The sequence below is a fragment of the Eptatretus burgeri genome, chromosome 2, assembly GCF_056783735.1.
Source record: "Eptatretus burgeri isolate ZD-2024b chromosome 2, Ebu_testis_v1, whole genome shotgun sequence".
NCBI classification, from domain to species: Eukaryota; Metazoa; Chordata; class Myxini; order Myxiniformes; family Myxinidae; genus Eptatretus; species Eptatretus burgeri.
The window spans coordinates 17075244-17097061 of record NC_140962.1 but is presented as its reverse complement, the minus strand read 5'-3'; the positions used below and the strand labels follow the sequence as shown (position 1 = coordinate 17097061).

The following is a 21818-nucleotide window of genomic DNA, read 5'->3' as shown; positions in this document are numbered from 1 at the left end:
GACAATGGGGGTCTTCAAAATAGTCAACCATTGCAGTCACTTTGATGCTTATAATAACCTGAAATGAATGAAACACCTCTATTCATGTGTTTATCGTGTGCGGCTTTATCAGGGAGCCTTAATTTCACATATTTCACTTCCATAGCTCGATCTGCTTACTTTCAGGCAGCCGAGGTTCCTGAGAATGCTTCCGTAGATAAGTTTTTGGAGAGGGAATCACCACCTTCATAGGTCCCATTGTCTTCATCTTTGTTTTGTTGGGTTGTTGCTCCAGCCACAGCTGATTCTTAAATTGAGAAATGTACCTGAGAACAACCACACAGTTCATCAAACACTTAGACCCTTCTTTTGGCGAGTCTAGTTAGGACTGGATGATGAATTGGAATTTTGAAACAGAGATTCATGAAAAATGCATCGTCCTTGCAGATTTCAAGACAAGAATGTAGATTGGAGAGTCATACAGTACATAAATGCTGTTAGATAAACCAAGTTGCTTGCATTTTCCACCAAGAACATACATTATCTCCCAACTACTACTGATTCTTTCACACCCACAATTATAAACCCACCTTCTTGTGCAGTCACCTAAGGAGGAAATTTGGCTCAAGCTAATTTGGGCAGGAATTTACAACTTATTCAGGGTACTGGTGATAACGCACTCACTGTTTGTGAAAAACACCATGGGATGTTTATCATCCACCTATTAATGATAGCAGATGGACATGCAGTTTACATCCATGTGATGGATGACCGTACAATTTGTGATGCATCGCCCCGCACCAATCCGAGTTTTTAGTCGAGTCAGGAATTGAACCAAACGAGACAGCTCAAATGTAAGCGTGTGGCCTTTGCACCATCCTGTTTGGCAAGAAAGGTGCCACACTATTAAAGCCAGAAGTTACCTGCAGAAAAGCTCATTCTTATTATCCTGTTGTTCCCTTTTCACCCCCTGTCCTCCTGACAAGCTTGGAGATGGCGGACATTAAAATGAGCTCCGTCCGACTGACTGATCATCTGTCTGTCCATGTACTTTTGTGTTTTTTTTTCTTTTTTCTCTACATACTCCATGCTCATGGAAGACCTATGACACAGAACAAACCAGGACACAACATAATAAAGGGAAAGCAGAAGAAAGGGGAAAGCATCAACAGCAGGGCAGAGGGAGAAAGTAGAAGGAGACAGACAAACAAGGGTTGCAGGTAATGATGAGGAGTAAGGGAGAATGTAAAGAGGGGACGATATGGATACATCAGCGAACTTTTTTGGAGGGATGGTTTAATAGGTGTGGAAAAGATAATGATTTTGGATGTGCGATGACTTGAGATGGTGGTGAACAGCTGTCTTGAAGACCTGGAGGGAAGAATGAGACTGAAGAGAGTATGGTCGGTGGTTCCATAGTCACAGGTGGGAAGAAAGAGGAATAAACAAGGATAAGTGTATTCAAAGTACACTGCCCCCATGCTAAATAAATAAATAACAAATCCTCCAGCATGCGACATTGCCGGGGCACCTTCGACGCCCAGGGATATTGCCATGCAGCACTGAGAGACAGAATTTGGAGGGAGCAGTGTAAATAATTGACTGATTCATTGTATGACAAGCCGGTAGGCGGAGATGGGTCGCCGAGCATGGAAACTATAAGATATAGAGCAAAATGGATGTCATATAGCGGATAGGGAATGACCTTAAGATTATGCATATCAAATCTCATCCAATTCCATCTTCTGAGAACCACTCGGTATCCATTTGAATGAAAAGTACCGAAAATGCGGTTTGAAATCGGGAATCCCCAAAGTTCGAGGGGGTGCTGTGGGTGAACAAAGATCTAAATCGAAAATCCGGCTTGATCGTTTGTGCACAATGTATTCCAGACGATTAGTGTGAATTTTCATGACCATCCGACCGTAACCCTAGGAGGAGTAGCATTTGGCGCTAAGGCACCTCCAGCTCTCGCATATTGTCGATTTTTTCACTAATTGACCTTTGACCCCTGACCTAAGTGAAATCGGTCAATATATCCTGAGGCAAAGTTGTAGTACTCATTGAGTACAATGAAGCTGCAAAGTTTCATTCGTATCGATGCACTCACCTGGTCGCTAGGGGGCCTTCAATTTTCGCCAATTTTCGTGCATACCCTAATTGTCGGGGGCGCTGCGGGTAAAGTATTCCATATACCACAAAAACCGGAATATATTTGATAAAGCATCACCTGTAGATCATTCGTGCCAAATTTCATAACCCTACATGGGATAATGGCTTTCAGAATTGATTTCACATGAACGGTACCGATTTTGAAGGTTTTTCGGTTGTTGCTAGGGAACCAAAGCGTCCCTAGCAACCATCACAATTTCCAAAGCACTAGGTCATAAGATGTACCTACCACCCGAGTTTGGTCAAAATCCACCCACGTTTACTACCAATTATGCTGATGACAAACGAACAAACATCCAAACAAACAAACATCCAAACAAACAGACAGAATTACTGACAATACGGGTCACCTATTTCGGCGACCCAATATAGTAGAGATAGTTTTACCTCTAGATATTAAACCAACCTTTCTTGTCGGAGGATTTAAAATACACGCACTCACTATAAAAGCTTATCCCTTTTGAGCGAGGCTAAGGGGCGATATGTTGTCTAAATACAGATTCTGTAAGAGTTGAAACATCACCAAACAATGGAATTATCAATCAAGTGACTGGGCCTAGTTCTCATAACCAATGGTAGCAAGTGTGGACCAGAAGAATGCAAATAAACAATGGAACAATAACATTTTGAGGAATATCATACCACATAAAGGTCCTAATACACAGGCTAAATCATTTTGTTTCAGTGATCTAAGGTTCATGGAGGAGCTTGCACATAAATCATCATGTAGGACAAAGCCATTAGTAGACCTGTGTGTGTTTACTCATTAAACAGTCCATTAATTATAAGAACATTAGTCAAGGATGGCCAAATACATATTGGGATTTGAACCGTGGATCCCAGCATCATGAGCTGTTGCTTTATATCTCTCTCTATCGAGTGCAGCCTGTGGCTGCTGGTTGCATCATTGGTTGGGACGCGGCTATGCCGCTGATGCAGTGTCCCCCTTACCAGTACACTGGTGCACATTTTGCCGACCTCGGAAGGATGACATGCTGAGTCAACCTCCTGGTGTATTTTAATTCAGCGGCCAACGGGGCTTGAACTCAGGACCCTAGGATCCCAAGCCGCCATCCGAGCCACTAAGCCAACACCAGGCTTGTTGGTGTACATGACATCACAATACAGTATACCCATTGTTGGATAACTGGTATTCAGCTCGTAAAGTAAGGGAAATTTATCATCGTAGTTATTCTAATACTATTATCTCGACATACGCCGATGTCTCATCACTGGCAGAGACTGACAATTATGAAAATGCTTCGTGGTTCTTGCTGAATGAAAGACATAAAGATACAATCCTAGGCGACATATTGCAAAGTGTCAAATGTAAATGAATACGAAGTATAGAAAAGTGTATTCCAGTGAATAGCCTCCTCGCACCCTCCATGGAGGTTTGTTTGTCATCGAGGAAGCTGTGGACACAAGCTTTGTGTTTGTGTTCTGACTTGACTCATTATATGGAGAAGTGGTGACGAATACAAATAGTCTATGGATTGAGAGGCACAACAGATTTTAATTTTCGAGTTATGTAGTCTACATCTGCAGATTTCCTCGTATTTGGCAGGGCTGTAGTGTTAATAGCTCGAAGTAATTTTTGGCATGTTCCCACTTTCAAATGTTACACATTGAGTAATTTGTAAAACAAACAAAAAAATAAACGAAATACTGCATGATGAAAAACATAAGGAACTACAAGGGCATTCATCGACATTGGGACGTCACCAGATATGCCTCCACCCACATTATCATATCATTATACATGCAGTAATTTTACCCAAGATTGATTTAAATCCCTGAATCCAGATTCAAAAATATTAAATAATTCTGGCTGCCAGACCATGCATCTGATCAGGTTGAAATTTAAAACATGTATTCTCCATGAACTAGATCATAACTGACATTTCACATCGATTGATGAAGTGGTTCAAGAGAAATAATTTCAAAGATTTTTGTTCAATCCAATATGGCTGCCAGACCATGTGACCTATTAATTATTCGTGAACATCCTGGTATCCCCAAAGCTTGGGGGAACATGTTGGTGAAGTTTCCCCTTGATCTGTCAAGCTGTTCTAGAGAACAGCATTTTTAAAGGTTTATTCTTCAAAAAATCATAGCTGCCAAACCATGTGACCAATGACATCATAGATGGAAAACGTTTTGTACAGCATGAATAGGCGATCATACCTGCAACGTTTCACCTCAATCAAATCAGCCATTTTCGAGAAGAGGATTTTTGAAAGTTTTATGTTTAAAAAAAAAAAAAACATATGGCTGCTAAACCACGTAACCAATGACATCAATTTTTTTTCCCCCCACACAATTTATCTCCAGATGACCTTCAAAATTTTCATACTGATCTGATGAAGTGTTAGAAGTATGCAATTATGAAGTCATAATGAAGCCACCTATGACATCATCAAAAAAAAACACCACACTTATTTCCCATGGGGAGTACCCCCACCAATTTTCTTGGTGAGGAGGGTGTATGATATGGAGACCCAGGAGAATTAAAAACAAAACCTGTCAAAGGGCAAAGGAGCTTCCTTGTGAGCGAAAGGCCATCCATTTCTAGTGCTCAACTGTGTCTGTGGATGTCCTCCTGCAGTTGGGTTACTTTTTATTGGGAGGTTGGTGGCAGGATTTTCACTCCGGCCAACATAAAACCCTTCATTCTGCAAAGCATACGAAAAGCACAAAAAAATCTGAAAACCCACTCTGTGGGAGTACCTCGTGTGCCCTTCGCAGGGCAGCTCACCGGATGACAGGATTGGGGCAAAGTCTTCGGGACCCCCTATCTTTGATGATCAGAGGGAAACCACAGGGTAACCTTCCTGGGTCAGATTGCAGTCGTGTGTGTTGGGGTGGTGCTGAGGTGTCGTCCACCAGAAGGCGGTCTCCTTGGATTAATCTGAGACGGTCCCTTCGGGTGGGTGCCTGGAATGGCCTATCCCCAAAAGAGGATAATCACCTGTCTCTTTTATCATCTGAGCTCAAGCGTTTGGACATTTGGACATTGCAGCACTCTCTGAGGTTTGGAGACCAGATTGTGCCGAGATCATGGAGGGTGGTTACACCTACTCTTGGTCTGGTCACTCTGATGGTTACCATGCCCAAGGAGTTGCTGCAGCTGTGTCCAATAAGCTGACTCCAATGATAATCGAGGTAACACCGGTCAACGAGCATATTATGAGATGAAGGATTCGTCACTCCTTGGGGGTCATTTCCCTGGTCTCTGAATATGCTCCAACTGAGGTGAGTGATCTCACCATGAAGGACACATTCTATGCCACGCTCGAGTCTGTGGTTGATCAGTGCCCCAGGCTAGATACTCTTATAGCCTTGGGGGATTTCAACGCATCGACTGGAACTTATAGGAATGGTTATGAGACATGTGTTGGTCCCGATGAGTCTGGAACTGTGAATAGCACTAAGTTCCTTGACTTTGCAAGAAGTCATGGACTGAGGGTGGCTGGTTCATGGTTTCAGCACCCACAGGTTCATCGCTGGACTTGGTATTCCAATGCTGGTGGTGTGGCAAAGCAGATTGACCACATGCTCGATGATGGTCGCTGGAGGATGATCCAGAACTGTAGGGTCTACCAGAGTGCTCAGTTCCTCAATACTGAACACAAGCTTGTTGTAGCAACTCTGAAGTTGCAGCATAAATCCAGGAAAATGGTACCATCCGAGCCGAGGCTGCATGTTGGCAAGCTCAAGAATGACAGGGTAGGTGAGGAGTTTGCGAACAGGCTGAGTGGAGATTTGGGGGGTCTGGCTGCTTTGGGGGATCCTGAAGAGTTGTGGAGTGCCTTCAAGACCACCATCCTTGACGTTGCTGGTGAATGTCTTGGAACTCACCGTTGGGTGAGGAAGAATTTTATCTCTCAAGGGGCACTGGATACCATTGACCAGAGTCACAGGGCCAGGCTGAATGGCAGAGCTAAGATGTTCAGGGAGCAGAGGCGTAAAACTGTATGCACTAAGGGTGGACAAGGAGGCATATGTGCGAGGAATATGTGAGGGGGTAGAGCATTACCTGTGGCCAAGCGATTCTCGTCCTGCTTACAGGGGAATTCACGCATTGCGTTCCTCCAAGCTCATCCCTCGGTGTACTGCAGTTAGAGCAGAGGGTGGTGGGCTCTTGACAGAGGAGTCCGAAGTGAAGACCCGCTGGGCTGGTTACTTTGAGTGGCTGTACCAGGTTGATCCACCAGCTGTCGAATTGGATGTCAGGGGTGTTATTTTCTCTATTGCTGACCCTCAAATGAACTGTGGACGAGCTTCGTTTGTGGAAACACAGACTGCGGTGAACCGGTTGAAATAGGGTAACGCTCCTGGGATGTGTGGCATCCATGTTAGACTTCTCAATGCTGGTGGAAATGGTGAACTCGTGTTGGTGTATGCAGCTCTGTGCTCTGCCTGGAACAAATGCATCATCCCAACTGACTGGAAAAGGGGCCTTGTTGTCCCTCTCCGGAAAGGGAAGGGTGATCGACTGATCGTCAAGACTACAACAACTACCAATGGGTGACACTGCTCTCAGTGCTGGGCAAGGTCTTTGCTTGGATAATTATTGAGAGGGTTCGCCACCATCTGCTTGAGCACCAGGGTCCAGAGCAGTCAGGCTTTACACCAAAGAGGTCAATGATTGACCGAATCCTTGCTCTTCGGGTCCTCACCAAATGCAGTCGAGAGTTACGGCAGGGGCTGCTTGCAGCCTATGTTGATCTCTGGAAAGCATTTGAATCAGTGAATCAGAATGGCCTCTGGAGGATTCTTGGTCTTCTTGGGGTTTCACCAAAACTGATCAATCTGATATCTGAACTATAATCTGGTACTGAGAGTGCTGTGAAATATGGTGATACAATGTCTGACTTATTTCCAGTTGTTACTGGAGTTTGTCAGGGGTGTGTGCTGGCCCCCACACTTTTCATTGTCTGTATGGATTGGATTCTGGGGAGTATGTCAGCGAGATCAAGCTGCGGTGCATCGTTTGGGAATGTCGAGATCTCAGACGTTGATTTCACAGATGATGCAGTCATCTTTGCGGAGACTCTAGATATCCTTTTGGGGGCCCTTGAGGTGCTGAATGAGGAGTCGGTGCCACTGGAATTATGGGTTTCTTGTGTCAAAATTAAGATACTGGCTTTCAATGACATCTTGGATGCTGTTATCCTGTCTGTAACTGTTTGTGGCGAGGATGTTGAGGTCACGGAGAGATTCACTTCCCTTGGCAGTGATATTTATGTCTCTGCTGGCTGTGAGCATGAGGTCAACAGACATCTGGGTCGGGCCTGGGGAGTCATGGATTCACTGGATCATGGGGTGTGGTGCTGCCGGTACCTGTGCGAGAGGAGAAAAGTCCGAGTCTTCAGGTCCTTGGTGCTTCCAGTCTTTCTCTAAGGATGTGAGACCGACTCTGACCAGGGATCTGAGATGGAGACTTAATTCCTTTGGCACCAGGTCTCTTCGGAGAATCCTTGGCTATCGCTGGTCGGACTTTGTGTCCAATGAGCAGTTGTTGAGAGAGACTCAAATGAGATTTGTTACCTGCATAGTCTGTGAGCATCAGCTGCAGCTGTATGGACATGTGGCTCGTTTTCCTGATGCTGAACCTGCTCACCAGGTTCTCTCAGCGAGGGAGCCTCATGAGTGGAGGAGGCCAATGGGCCGACCACGTGCCTCCTGGTTACAGCAGGTTGATCAGCATCTCAAGGAGATGGGAATAGACCAGGCATCTGCCTGGGGGATGGCCAGACAGAGGTCCCTGGAGTACCAACGGAAAGTGGACACAGCGATGCGCTGCTCTGGCGCATGCTCCCATACCTGACCTGACCTGGGATTACTTGAGATACTGCCAAGTTTCTATTTTTTCCATGGAGAGGTTTCAGAGATACAGATGTCCAAAGTTTCCCACACCATGTGACCTATTATATCATAATTATCATGAAACATTCTACATGAGTCGTTACACCTATGGTGAAAATTTTGTGTCAATCGGATTAGCAGTTGCAGAGAAAAAGGAGAAAATTAGCACGTGCAGATGGACGTACGTACATACGGCCATCCCAAAAACATGATGCCTCCATTGACTTCATTAGTGGAGGCTTAAAAATAAGTGCCCTCAATTAACAGGAAGAAAATTAATTATTTTTTATATTCTATTTTCAGCATTAGCATCAAGATACACATTTAATCATGGTAATTACTTGGTGTTCATTATTCATTTATTGAACCATAGTAATATTTTTTTGAACACATGGTCTAGGCTTGTGGAAGATCTAGAACACAGAACAGACCAGGATAAAACATAACAAAGGGGACCACAGGAAAAGGGGGAAATGCCAACAGCAGGGCGGACGAAAGTACACGGAAACGGACAAACAAAAGGTGCAGGTTATATTGAGGGGTAGAGGAGAACGCAAGGTGTCAACAAGATGGACACATTAGCAAAATTTTGGGAGGGAAGGGAGTAGTTTAACAGGTGCAGAAAAGATCATGGCTTTGGATGGGGGTGGTGAACTGACATGGTAGTGAACAGCCGTCTTGAAGACTGGGAGAGAAGAATGAGATCTCAAGAGAGTGTCGAAGGTGGTTCCGCAGATGGAAAAAGAGAGGAATAAATGAGTGAAGGTGAGCAGTGGTTTGGGATTTTCAATTGAAATAGTTCAATTGAAATATAATAAAAGTTTTAAAGGCTGGAGAAAAAAAAACCCATTGAATTGGAAGTTTACCTTTTACACCAGCATATTTAACACGTTAAATTAGTTACTAATGCCTGTTGTTTGTGTCCTTTATGACGTCCCTAAAAACGATAAGTTTCCTATTTGGAATGATTTTTAATTTTGTTTGACTGTCAGACAGGCAGACAGACTGAGGAAATTCAATTATTTACCAGGCTGAGTGCACGCACTTGGGATGAGGTTCCGTACAATTTTCCAAATTAAGAGCCAAAGTACTGAACTGCAGGTTCGTGTTCGGATTCATGTTGCGATTCGTGTTCTCCAGCGTTCAAAATATAAAATGCAATTGAAATTAAGTATTCACTCGATCATAGTCTGACAGACAGACAGAGTGAGGGAATTGCTTCACCCTGCTTTGCGCTACGCGTGTGAGGTGAAGACCTTTAATTGAGATAATAATATAAAATATGTAGCCGACCTAATGTTCTTCAGCAGTTGGGGTTTTAACTTACATCTGTCTCAGCTGATACAACAAATAAAAATGGGAAAACAATTGAGAACATGTGAGCAGTGCTTTGCCAATGAAAACAAAATTTTATTTTCTTCGTGAATCATCGCTGGAACGCAGTAGATGTTCTGTGAATGGTGGATCGATTCATTCATGTAAACATATGAATGAATCGATTTTTCGATCCTCGTGGAGGATCTCTAGGTCTTACTCGCGTTGTTGTTCTTCATCTTCTTCTTGTGGACTTTTTTGTTTCACAGCCCACAGTTTTCATCGAAACTTCCTGAAACTTGGCATATATATGTGGAAATACCCTGCGCAGACAGTAATCATCTCCGATTTTGAAAATTCCTCCGAGAAAAAAAAGTTATGACGTCAAAATATCTCCGCTAATGGAAATCGCCTAAAAAATTATTCCCGAAACTAGGCAAGCTTTTTGAATTCTGTTTGCGGGAATCGAACAGGGCATTAGCAGAGATGAATTGGCGCACATATGATACATCACTATCACGTCATATCAATTTTTATGACCATTCCTATTTTTTGACATTTTTTGTTTCACAACCCAGAGTTTTCATCGGATATTTGTGAAACTTGCCATGTGTATGCAGAAAGCCCACGCGCAGGTAGTTACCATCTCCAATTTTGGAAATTCTTCCGAGAAAAAAAGTTGACGTCATAATATCGCCGCTAATGGAAAACGCCTGTACCATTATCTCTGAAACTCGGCAAGCTGTTTGAATTTTGTTTGCGGGAATCAAGCCGGGCATTAGCACAGATAATTTATCGCAAACCTGATACATCACAATGACATCATATTCGTTTTTTATGACGTCACCATTAAGAGGACGAGGATCTTAGCTCATTTGAGCTTGTTATACACCTTTTTACCACATTGAAATAAGTTATCTTACAATATGTCATTCATGTTTAAGCTCTTTGGAGAGGGGAAGGGGGTGGGTGGGGGGAGCGGGGAGGATGAATATGACATAATCAAATCTGAAACCACACTTACTATTGTTGTAGCCAACCGGTCCCGTTGCAGTTGCCTGGTTCGAATCTGGCGAATCTCCTCAATGCGACAGTGAGGGTCAACCATTTTGAAGAGCCCCCCTCACGTCAGACCTTGCATCCAAATGCCGTGTTACGGTGCAGAATATTATTATTATTATGCTAATACCTGTCCTGAATGGTGCTTTCACAAGTTTGTTCAAACCATCGGTTCATTTACATATTTTGTGGGTCATTCACACCGATCAGTGGTTCCCTGGTTCTCCCAAATGGGCCCAGAGACACTTATTAGCTTTCCATTGGTATCATTTTTTCGCTCATCTGGAACATGGTTCAGGTAAGGTATTAGTATCACCCGGTGTGCGTCAGTCAGTGAGTCAGTATGTAAACACTCGGATCTTCTTCTCTGAAACTAAACACACGATTTCGATGAAACTTGACCACAAACTTCGTCACCCAGGATGTTAAAACAAAGTCCTATTTTCACCAAACTTTGTGCAATTTGTGAGGACCAAGACCTCCTGATGCCTTGCAAATCCCAACAAAAGTTGCATATTAAGTAGGTCAATTTATAGGTCAAAGGTGATTACCATTCCAGGATTGCTACTTTTAACTTCTCAAAAAGTATTCACCTGATTTAGACGTAACTTGGTCGGAATCATCTCTGCATGTGGTGCTTTCACAAGTTTGTTCAAACATGAGCTGATTCGTGGGTCATGCACACCTACAGGTGGTTCGCTGGTTCTACCAGGTGAGCCACGGGGGCGTTGCCCCCATTTTTGGCTCATCTGGAACACAGTTCTGGGGAGCTTATGCGATGGCACGTCGTCCGTCTGTTAGTCCGTCCGTCCGTCCGTCCGTCCATAAACACTTGCAACTTCTTGTCTGAAACTACAGACACGATTTCGATTAAACTTGACCACAACCTTCATCACCCCCATGTGTACCAAAGTTGTTCATGACAATAAAAAAAAAATCGGGGTCGAAGGCCATGTAAAGGAGGTGTATTTGCTCTAACACTGGTTCATTGGTATATTTTGATGATTCTGTCCCACGTTGACTCCATCCTCAGGGTCATTATCCCACCAGGTGAGCCCCCCAGGGGTATTGCCCCTATTTTTTTTGTATTCAAAGACAACAGGAACCCTTCGATTGAAGTGATTGGACTGATTCATGTTGCCATTGGTGTTCAAAATATAACATTCCATTTAAACAAGCTTCTCCTCCATCACGAACCGACTTTGCGGACATACGGACAGACGGACGGACATGATGGACCAATCAGTTACCCCGCTTTTCGCTTACCGTGCGCGGGGTAACAACAAGAGCTACTGTCGGCCGACCTACCGACCTACCTACCTACCTACCTGGGCGGCTTGTGTCGTTTCTCGATATTCTGAGGTCTCAGGTTGTAGATGCTCTCCTCAGACAGCATGCCGACTTCCTCGCTTTGTCTCGAACTGGAACACCGAATGAAGGAGCTGCGGGAGACATGAACGATCATTGAGAAACAAAACAAAAGCATGCGGACACATCCACATCGACATTCCACCACAGAACTTCACCAACACCAACACCAACACCAACAACAACAACAACAACAACGACGACGACGACGAGGGCGCACAAAGCTTCGGGACGTGCTTTGTCGTGAATGTAACGAAGTCTACATCGGGAGTTCCTAACGAACCTGATGGTGCAGACAAGGAATGAAATCGACGAAGCTCTTGCGACGACTTTCGTGTGGGTCGGTCTTTCGCGTTGCTATGCGTTTCGCGTTGCTATGCGTTTCGCGTTGCTAGGAAACGAAGAGGCGTTGTGACGGTTCTGCTCAGTGCTGAGGTACGGAATTGAATCAAAACTCGGGGTAATTTGCAGTAACTGACTGTTTATAACGATCACCTGCTTCGTATTATTTATCATAGTAATACATGAGGTCGAGTTGTGAGGTTTGTAGGATGGCGCCTGCAGGTGTACACACTCACCTGTACCCTAAAGCTGTGGAGCCCGGGTTCGAAGTTCGACCCGAGTTATATAAACTGTCATCCCGCTGTTTCACTGGGAGTCCCTCGGATTGACGTTAAACGGGGGTCCCGTGTGTTAACATTATAGTTGGTGGACCTGAACGGTGTCCTTCACAAAGAGCAGGCGAGCTATCGCCGGCACCCTGAGCAAATGACGAATTTCTTCTCGAAGTAGAACGACCAGCACTGGCCGGCTGGTTCGTGAAAGGCCTGGGTTGAGTTTCTCCAGGGAAACCCCAAAATAATGTGCAAATAATAGTCGGAGTAAGGAGGAGGGGAACGAGGAGAAGAAGAAGAAGGAGAAAAAGAAGAAAATGAGGTGAAGAGGAAGAAGGAGGAGAAGAAGAACAAGGAGAAAAATAAGGAGGTGAAGAATAAAAGAAGGAGTTGAAGAAGAAGGAGAAGGAGGAGAAAGCATGAGAGGAGAGGAAGAAGAAGAATATCAGGTGTTATTGGAAAAGTAGTTTGTGATTTAATATGATGAGGTGTGTTATTACCACCGCACTGCAGGTGAAGGAGGTTATGTTTTCACCTCTTTTTGTCTGTTTGTTTGTCTGTGCACAGGATATCTCAAAAAGTTGTGTACGGATTCGGATGAAATTTTGTGGACAAGTTCGGTGTGTAGCAAGGACGAACTGGTGAGATTTTGGTGGAGATCCAGATCCGGATCCGGATCCGACTATTAGAATTTTTAAACTGCTTTCTTCACCATTGAGAGATTAGGCCAAAAACTATATATAGCACGATTTCTCAAAAAGTTGTGTACGGATTCGGATGAAATTTTGTGGACAGTGTGGGTGTGTGACGACGACAAATTGATTCGATTTTGGTGAAGATCCGAATCTGGATCTGGATACGAGAATTATTTAATTTAAAAAAGTGATTCTTCACCATTGAGAGAATAGGCCAAAAACGATATATCGCACAACGTCTCAAACATGTAACATGTCTGATATGTTCTCGTGGATCAGGCATTACATGGTGGAGGTATGCGCTCTACCGAGTACCCTTGTTGTTTGTGGCTGAATTCACCTGAGACAATGGTGTAAATGTAGTTCGATGGTCTTTTTGAGCCGGGACTCCAGGAGGTCATCGGTTCGAAATTGGAATCCCCTCTGAACCAAAAATAATGACTTCAAAAATGGTGTTTGTTTACTTGCTTGCTTGTTTGCTTGTTTGTTTACTTGTTTGTTTGTTTACTTGCTTGTTTGTTTGCTTGTTTGCTTGCTTGTTTGTTTGCTTGTTTGCTTGCTTGTTTGCTTACTTGCTTGTTTGCTTACTTGTTTGCTTACTTGCTTGTTTGCTTACTTGCTTGTTTGCTTACTTGCTTGTTTGCTTGCTTGTTTGTTTGCTTGCTTGTTTGTTTGTTTGCTTACTTGTTTGTTTGCTTGCTTGTTTGCTTACTTGTTTGCTTACTTGCTTGTTTGCTTGCTTGTTTGTTTGTTTGCTTGTTTGCTTGCTTGTTTGCTTACTTGCTTGTTTGCTTGCTTGTTTGCTTACTTGTTTGCTTACTTGCTTGTTTGCTTACTTGCTTGTTTGCTTACTTGCTTGTTTGCTTGCTTGTTTGTTTGCTTGCTTGTTTGTTTGTTTGCTTACTTGTTTGTTTGCTTGCTTGTTTGCTTACTTGTTTGCTTACTTGCTTGTTTGCTTGCTTGTTTGTTTGTTTGCTTGTTTGCTTGCTTGTTTGCTTACTTGCTTGTTTGCTTGCTTGTTTGCTTACTTGTTTGCTTACTTGCTTGTTTGCTTACTTGCTTGTTTGCTTACTTGCTTGTTTGCTTGCTTGTTTGTTTGCTTGCTTGTTTGTTTGTTTGCTTACTTGTTTGTTTGCTTGCTTGTTTGCTTACTTGCTTGTTTGCTTACTTGCTTGTTTGCTTGCTTGTTTGTTTGTTTGCTTGTTTGCTTGCTTGTTTGCTTACTTGCTTGTTTGCTTGCTTGTTTGTTTGCTTGCTTGTTTGTTTGCTTGCTTGCTTGGTTGCTTACTTGCTTGTTTGTTTGCTTGTTTGTTTGTTTGCTTGTTTGCTTACTTGCTTGTTTGCTTACTTGGTTGTTTGCTTGCTTGTTTGTTTGCTTGCTTGTTTGCTTGCTTGTTTGTTTGTTTGCTTGCTTGTTTGTTTGCTTGTTTGTTTTTTTGCTTGTTTGTTTGCTTGCTTGTTTGTTTGCTTGCTTGTTTGTTTGCTTGCTTGCTTGCTTGTTTGCTTGCTTGTTTGTTTGCTTGTTTGTTTGCTTGCTTGTTTGCTTACTTGCTTGTTTGCTTGCTTGTTTGTTTGCTTGTTTGTTTGTTTGCTTGCTTGTTTGTTTGTTTGCTTGTTTGTTTGCTTGCTTGTTTGTTTGTTTGCTTGCTTGCTTGTTTGCTTGTTTGTTTGCTTGTTTGTTTACTTGGTTGTTTGCTTACTTGTTTGATTACTTGCTTGTTTGTTTACTTGTTTGTTTGTTTGCTTGTTTGCTTACTTGCTTGTTTGCTTACTTGCTTGTTTGCTTGCTTGTTTGTTTGCTTGTTTGCTTGTTTGCTTACTTGCTTGTTTGTTTGCTTGTTTGTTTGTTTGCTTGTTTGCTTGCTTGTTTGCTTACTTGCTTGTTTGCTTGCTTGTTTGTTTGCTTGCTTGTTTGTTTGCTTGTTTGCTTACTTGCTTGTTTGTTTGCTTGTTTGTTTGCTTGTTTGTTTGCTTGTTTGCTTGTTTGTTTGTTTGCTTGTTTGTTTGTTTGCTTGTTTGCTTACTTGCTTGTTTGCTTACTTGCTTGTTTGCTTACTTGCTTGCTTGTTTGCTTGTTTGTTTGTTTGCTTGTTTGCTTGCTTTGTTGTTTGTTTGCTTGTTTGTTTGTTTGCTTACTTGTTTGTTTGCTTGCTTGTTTGCTTACTTGCCTTGTTTGCTTGCTTGTTTGTTTGCTTGCTTGTTTGTTTGCTTGCTTGTTTGCTTGCTTGTTTGCTTGCTTGTTTGTTTGCTTGCTTGTTTGTTTGCTTGCTTGTTTGTTTGCTTGTTTGTTTGCTTGCTTGCTTGTTTGCTTACTTGCTTGTTTGTTTGCTTGTTTGTTTACTTGCTTGTTTGCTTACTTGCTTGTTTGCTTGCTTGTTTGCTTGCTTGTTTGTTTGTTTGCTTGTTTGCTTGCTTGTTTGTTTGCTTGTTTGTTTGTTTGCTTACTTGTTTGTTTGTTTGCTTGTTTGCTTACTTGCTTGTTTGCTTACTTGCTTGTTTGCTTGCTTGTTTGTTTGTTTGCTTGTTTGCTTGCTTGTTTGCTTACTTGCTTGTTTGCTTGCTTGTTTGTTTGCTTGCTTGTTTGTTTGCTTGTTTGCTTACTTGCTTGTTTGTTTGCTTGCTTGTTTGTTTGCTTGCTTGCTTGGTTGCTTACTTGCTTGTTTGTTTGCTTGTTTGTTTGTTTGCTTGTTTGCTTACTTGCTTGTTTGCTTACTTGCTTGTTTGTTTGCTTGTTTGTTTGTTTGCTTGTTTGCTTACTTGCTTGTTTGCTTACTTGCTTGTTTGCTTGCTTGTTTGTTTGCTTGTTTGTTTGTTTGTTTGCTTGTTTGTTTGTTTGCTTGTTTGTTTGTTTGCTTGCTTGTTTGCTTACTTGCTTGTTTGCTTGCTTGCTTGTTTGCTTGCTTGTTTGTTTGCTTGCTTTGTTTGTTTGCTTGTTTGTTTGCTTGCTTGTTTGCTTGCTTGTTTGTTTGTTTGCTTGTTTGCTTACTTGTTTGTTTGCTTGCTTGTTTGCTTACTTGCTTGTTTGCTTACTTGTTTGCTTGCTTGTTTGCTTACTTGCTTGTTTGCTTACTTGCTTGTTTGCTTACTTGTTTGTTTGCTTGCTTGTTTGCTTGCTTGTTTGCTTACTTGCTTGTTTGCTTACTTGCTTGTTTGCTTACTTGCTTGTTTGCTTACTTGTTTGTTTGCTTGCTTGTTTGCTTACTTGCTTGTTTGCTTACTTGCTTGTTTGCTTGCTTGTTTGTTTGTTTGCTTGTTTGCTTACTTGTTTGCTTGCTTGTTTGTTTACTTGTTTGTTTACTGGCTTCTTTGTTTAATTGCTTGTTTGTTTGCTTACTTGCTTGTTTGTTTGCTTGCTTGTTTGTTTGCTTGCTTGCTTACTTGTTTGTTTACTTGCTTGTTTGTTTGTTTGTTTGTTTGCTTACTTGTTTGATTACTTGCTTGTTTGTTTGCTTGCTTGTTTGTTTACTTGCTTGTTTGTTTACTTGCTTGCTTGTTTGTTTGTTTGTTTGCTTGTTTGCTTGCTTGTTTGTTTGTTTGCTTGCTTACTTGTTTGTTTGCTTGCTTGCTTACTTGTTTGTTTACTTGCTTGTTTGTTTACTTGCTTGCTTGTTTACTTGCTTGCTTGTTTGTTTGTTTGTTTGCTTGTTTGCTTGCTTGTTTGTTTGTTTGCTTGCTTACTTGTTTGTTTGTTTGTTTGATTGCTTGTTTGTTTGCTTGCTTGCTTACTTGTTTGTTTACTTGCTTGTTTGTTTGTTTGTTTGCTTACTTGTTTGTTTACTTGTTTGCTTGTTTACTTGCTTGTTTGTTTACTTGCTTATTTGTTTGCTTGCTTGTTTGTTTACTTGCTTGCTTGTTTGTTTGTTTGCTTGTTTGCTTGCTTGCTTGTTTGCTTGCTTGTTTGTTTGTTTGCTTGCTTGTTTGTTTGTTTGTTTGCTTGCTTGTTTGTTTGTTTGCTTGTTTGTTTGTTTACTTGCTTGCTTGTTTGTTTACTTGTTTGTTTACTTGTTTGTTTACTGGCTTCTTTGTTTAATTGCTTGTTTGTTTGCTTGCTTGCTTGCTTGTTTGTTTACTTGCTTATTTGTTTGTTTGCTTGTTTGCTTGCTTGTTTACTTGCTTGTTTGTTTACTTGCTTGTTTGTTTACTTGCTTACTTGTTTGTTTGCTTGTTTGTTTGCTTGTTTGTTTGTTTACTTGCTTGTTTGTTTACTTGCTTGCTTGTTTGTTTGTTTACTTGTTTGTTTGTTTGTTTCCTTACTTGTTTGTTTGTTTGTTTCCTTACTTGTTTGTTTGTTTGTTTCCTTACTTGTTTGTTTACTTGCTTGTGTTGTAGAATTCTGTAGTTGTTGTGGAATTTTTGTTTTTAACGTTTTAGCCGACTCGAATGTAAATCCTGTTACTCAAATCTGACGGACACCGATTAATTCACGATCCACAACAGAAAGTACTTTACTTCAGAGAAAAGTTTATTTTACTTGGTACCAAGGAGTCAAAGAAACACTCAGACGTAAGTATCCACAATGATTTCTTCCCTCCCGCAACGAATTTTTCACTGAAATATATATATGTATATATATATATATATATATATATATATATATATATATATATATATATATATATATATATATATATATATATATATATATATACATTGGGAGAGTGGAGAGGGTCTGATAAGCATTTCGGTAAAAGAACACAAAAAATGTATTACGTGTCCACGAACTGGACAGCGAATGACATAATTAATGGCAAAAGTTGCAGTGTTATCAAACAGGTCACCTTGGACTTGGAGAGAATTAAACAAAAAGTCCAGAAGCGGGACAAAGGAATACAGGATAACACACATTAGGTTATAGGTTTTACAATTAAAAATGATTGTAGCAGGCAAAAGGTACATGACTGAAACCAGCGAGACAAACAGCAAAGGTTTCTTGTAAAAAAGAGGAATATTCCCCATCACTTGCTTGTTTGTTTGTTTACTTTCTTGTTTGTTTACTTGCTTGCTTGTTTGTTTACTTGCTTGCTTGTTTGTTTACTTGCTTGTTTGTTTACTTGCTTGCTTGTTTGTTTACTTGTTTTCTTGCTGACTTGCTTGTTTGTTTGCTTGCTTGCTTGTTTACTTGTTTTCTTGCTTGCTGACTTGCTTGTTTACTTGTTTTCTTGCTTGCTGACTTGCTTGTTTACTTGCTTGTTTACTTGTTTTCTTGCTTGCTGACTTGCTTGTTTACTTGTTTTCTTGCTTGCTGACTTGCTTGTTTACTTGCTTGTTTGCTTACTTGCTTGTTTGTTTGTTTGCTTGTTTGCTTGCTTGTTTGTTTGCTTGTTTGCTTGTTTGTTTGTTTGCTTGTTTGTTTGTTTGCTTGTTTGCTTGCTTGTTTGCTTACTTGCTTGTTTGCTTACTTGCTTGTTTGCTTGCTTGTTTGTTTGCTTGCTTGTTTGTTTGTTTGCTTACTTGTTTGTTTGCTTGCTTGTTTGCTTACTTGCTTGTTTGCTTGCTTGTTTGTTTGCTTGTTTGCTTACTTGCTTGTTTGCTTGCTTGTTTGTTTGCTTGCTTGTTTGTTTGCTTACTTGCTTGTTTGTTTACTTGTTTTCTTGCTGACTTGCTTGTTTGTTTGCTTGCTTGCTTGTTTACTTGTTTTCTTGCTTGCTGACTTGCTTGTTTACTTGTTTTCTTGCTTGCTGACTTGCTTGTTTACTTGTTTTCTTGCTTGCTGACTTGCTTGTTTTCTTGCTTGCTGACTTGCTTGTTTACTTGCTTGTTTACTTGCTTGCTTGTTTACTTGCTTGCTTGTTTACTTGCTTGCTTGTTTGTTTGCTTGTTTGTTTGTTTGCTTGTTTGTTTGCTTGCTTGTTTACTTGTTTTCTTGCTTGCTGACTTGCTTGTTTACTTGTTTTCTTGCTTGCTGACTTGCTTGTTTACTTGCTTGTTTACTTGTTTTCTTGCTTGCTGACTTGCTTGTTTACTTGTTTTCTTGCTTGCTGACTTGCTTGTTTACTTGCTTGTTTGCTTACTTGCTTGTTTGTTTGTTTGCTTGTTTGCTTGCTTGTTTGTTTGCTTGTTTGCTTGTTTGTTTGTTTGCTTGCTTGTTTGCTTACTTGCTTGTTTGCTTACTTGCTTGTTTGCTTGTTTGTTTGTTTGCTTGTTTGCTTGCTTGTTTGTTTGCTTGCTTGTTTGTTTGTTTGCTTACTTGTTTGTTTGCTTGCTTGTTTGCTTACTTGCTTGTTTGCTTGCTTGTTTGTTTGCTTGTTTGCTTACTTGCTTGTTTGCTTGCTTGTTTGTTTGCTTGCTTGTTTGTTTGCTTACTTGCTTGTTTGTTTACTTGTTTTCTTGCTGACTTGCTTGTTTGTTTGCTTGCTTGCTTGTTTACTTGTTTTCTTGCTTGCTGACTTGCTTGTTTACTTGTTTTCTTGCTTGCTGACTTGCTTGTTTACTTGTTTTCTTGCTTGCTGACTTGCTTGTTTTCTTGCTTGTTTACTTGCTTGCTTGTTTACTTGCTTGCTTGTTTACTTGCTTGCTTGTTTACTTGCTTGCTTGTTTGTTTGCTTGTTTGTTTGTTTGCTTGTTTGTTTGCTTGCTTGTTTACTTGTTTTCTTGCTTGCTGACTTGCTTGTTTACTTGTTTTCTTGCTTGCTGACTTGCTTGCTTGCTTACTTGCTTGTTTGTTTGAGGGCTCAGCATTAAAATAAGAATGATAGAGCACGTAGTCACGGACAAACACCCACTATACTAATGAGCATTGAATGATATCGAAAACGTTTATTGTCTAAATGGCCTCTTCCTTGGTTGAGGTTCCTTATAAAGGAACTTTATTTTGACATTTTATGTTTTCAAACATGAGAATGTTTTGTTGATTTTTCCCCCACGTGAGTGAGTGAGTGAGTGAGTGAGTGACACTTGTAGAATTACCGGTTGCCCAAAGTAAACGACGCTGATTGATCGTTCCACTGGACCTGTGTATCAGTCATCATGACTATAGGATTCCGTATAATGACGTGTGTGACGGTGAGAGAGAGAAAGACAGAACGACAGAACGAGAGAACGAGAGAACGAGAGAGAGCGAGAGCTGCCAAGGTGCTGATTGATGGTCACGAGTGTTCGACTTGCAGGTAAAATATTCACCTTGCAGTGGGTTAACAGGTCATTCCAGGTTGATCATTAGTTAATGATTGGTTGTTATAAACGACTACAATGAGTGAGAACGGGGAATAAAAGGAGAGAGAGGAATTATAGCATGCTCTTACTTTGCTGGATTCAGCAATGTGTGACGAGCCTGGTGGTCTAGTAGTTGTGGTTGTAGTAATCGTGGTGGTTCTGCCATCAAATTTAATATAGAAATCTAAAGTCTGTCTTTGTCTTCTTCCTTATGTTGGACGTTTTGTTGAAGACTTATCCTTGAACTTTGTCCCACCAACCCCACAATTATGTGAGAATAATTAGGGGAGTGGGAGGAGGTAGGTGGGGGTGATTAATGAAGTAGTTGTAATAGTAATGTCATATGTGAAGGAAACTTACAAACTGTATGTATTTTCTCGCTCCTCCCTCCTCCCCAATATTTCTGTTTGGTGTACCTGTGTCTGTGTTTGGTGTACCTGTGTCTGTGTTTGGTGTACCTGTGTCTGGTGTACCTGTGTCTGTGTTTGGTGTACCTGTGTCTGTGTTTGGTGTACCTGTGTCTGTGTTTGGTGTACCTGTGTCTGTGTTTGGTGTACCTGTGTCTGTGTTTGGTGTACCTGTGTCTGTGTTTGGTGTACCTGTGTCTGTGTTTGGTGTACCTGTGTTTGGTGTACCTGTGTTTGGTGAACCTGTGTCTGTGTTTGGTGTACCTGTGTCTGTGTTTGGTGTACCTGTGTCTGTGTTTGGTGTACCTGTGTCTGTGTTTGGTGTACCTGTATCTGTGTTTGGTGTACCTGTATCTGTGTTTGGTGTACCTGTGTCTGTGTTTGGTGTACCTGTGTCTGTGTTTGGTGTACCTGTGTCTGTGTCTATGTTTTGTGTATCTGTGACTGTGTATCTGTGTGTGTGTGTGTGTCTGTGTTTGGTGTACCTGTGTCTGTGTTTGGCGTATCTGTATCTGTGTTTGGTGTACCTGGGTCTCTGTCTATGTTTTGTGTATCTGTGTTTGTGTATTTGTGCGTGTGTGTCTGTGTTTGGTGTGTGTGTGTCTGTGTTTGGTGTATCTGTGTCTGTGTTTGGTGTACCTGTGTCTGTGTCTATGTTTTGTGTATCTGTGACTGTGTATCTGTGTGTGTGTCTGTGTTTGGTGTATCTGTGTCTGTGTTTGGTGTACCTGTGTCTGTGTCTATGTTTTGTGTATCTGTGACTGTGTATTTGTGTGTGTGTGTCTGTGTTTGGTGTGTCTGTGTTGTAGTTATATGTTATAATGACCTCTGCCACCGAAGGGTTTTTTTTTTGTTTTCACCCCTTTCTGTCTGTTTGTCTGTGTACAGGATATCTCAAAAGGTTGTGGACGGATTCGGATGAAACTTGGTGGACAGGTTGGGTGTGTGACATGGAAGAATTGAGTCGATATTGGTGAAGATCTGGATCCGGATCCGATTACTAGAAATTTTTAAGTGATTCTTCATCATTGAGAAATTGGGCCAAAAACAATATAGTACTGTATTGCATGATATTTCAAAAATGTATTGGGCCTGATGGATCAGGCATTACGTGGCGGAGGTATGTGCTCCTCCGAGTGCCGTTCTAGTTTAGAACTTGTTTCAGTCAACAGTTTGTATTATAAATT

General features: G+C 41.4%; 1 protein-coding gene across 2 annotated transcripts in view; it reads right to left on the bottom strand.

Moving 5' to 3' along the window:
• The window catches only part of LOC147031493 (enkurin-like), a 32903-nt gene extending 20734 nt beyond the window's left edge, over window positions 1-12169 (bottom strand). Inside the window, exons 1-3 of one of the 2 annotated variants that reach the window (XM_085864107.1) lie at window positions 12047-12169; window positions 11724-11837; window positions 160-305 (exon numbers count right to left, since the gene is read on the bottom strand). In XM_085864107.1, the coding sequence (XP_085720233.1) occupies window positions 160-305; window positions 11724-11791 (214 nt within the window). In that variant the 5' untranslated portion in view covers window positions 11792-11837; window positions 12047-12169. Of the gene's footprint in view, window positions 1-159; window positions 306-11723; window positions 11928-12046 lie in introns of those variants that run through there. The other variant, XM_085864101.1, reaches the window with a different exon arrangement.
• Window positions 12170-21818: the final 9649 nt, after the last annotated feature.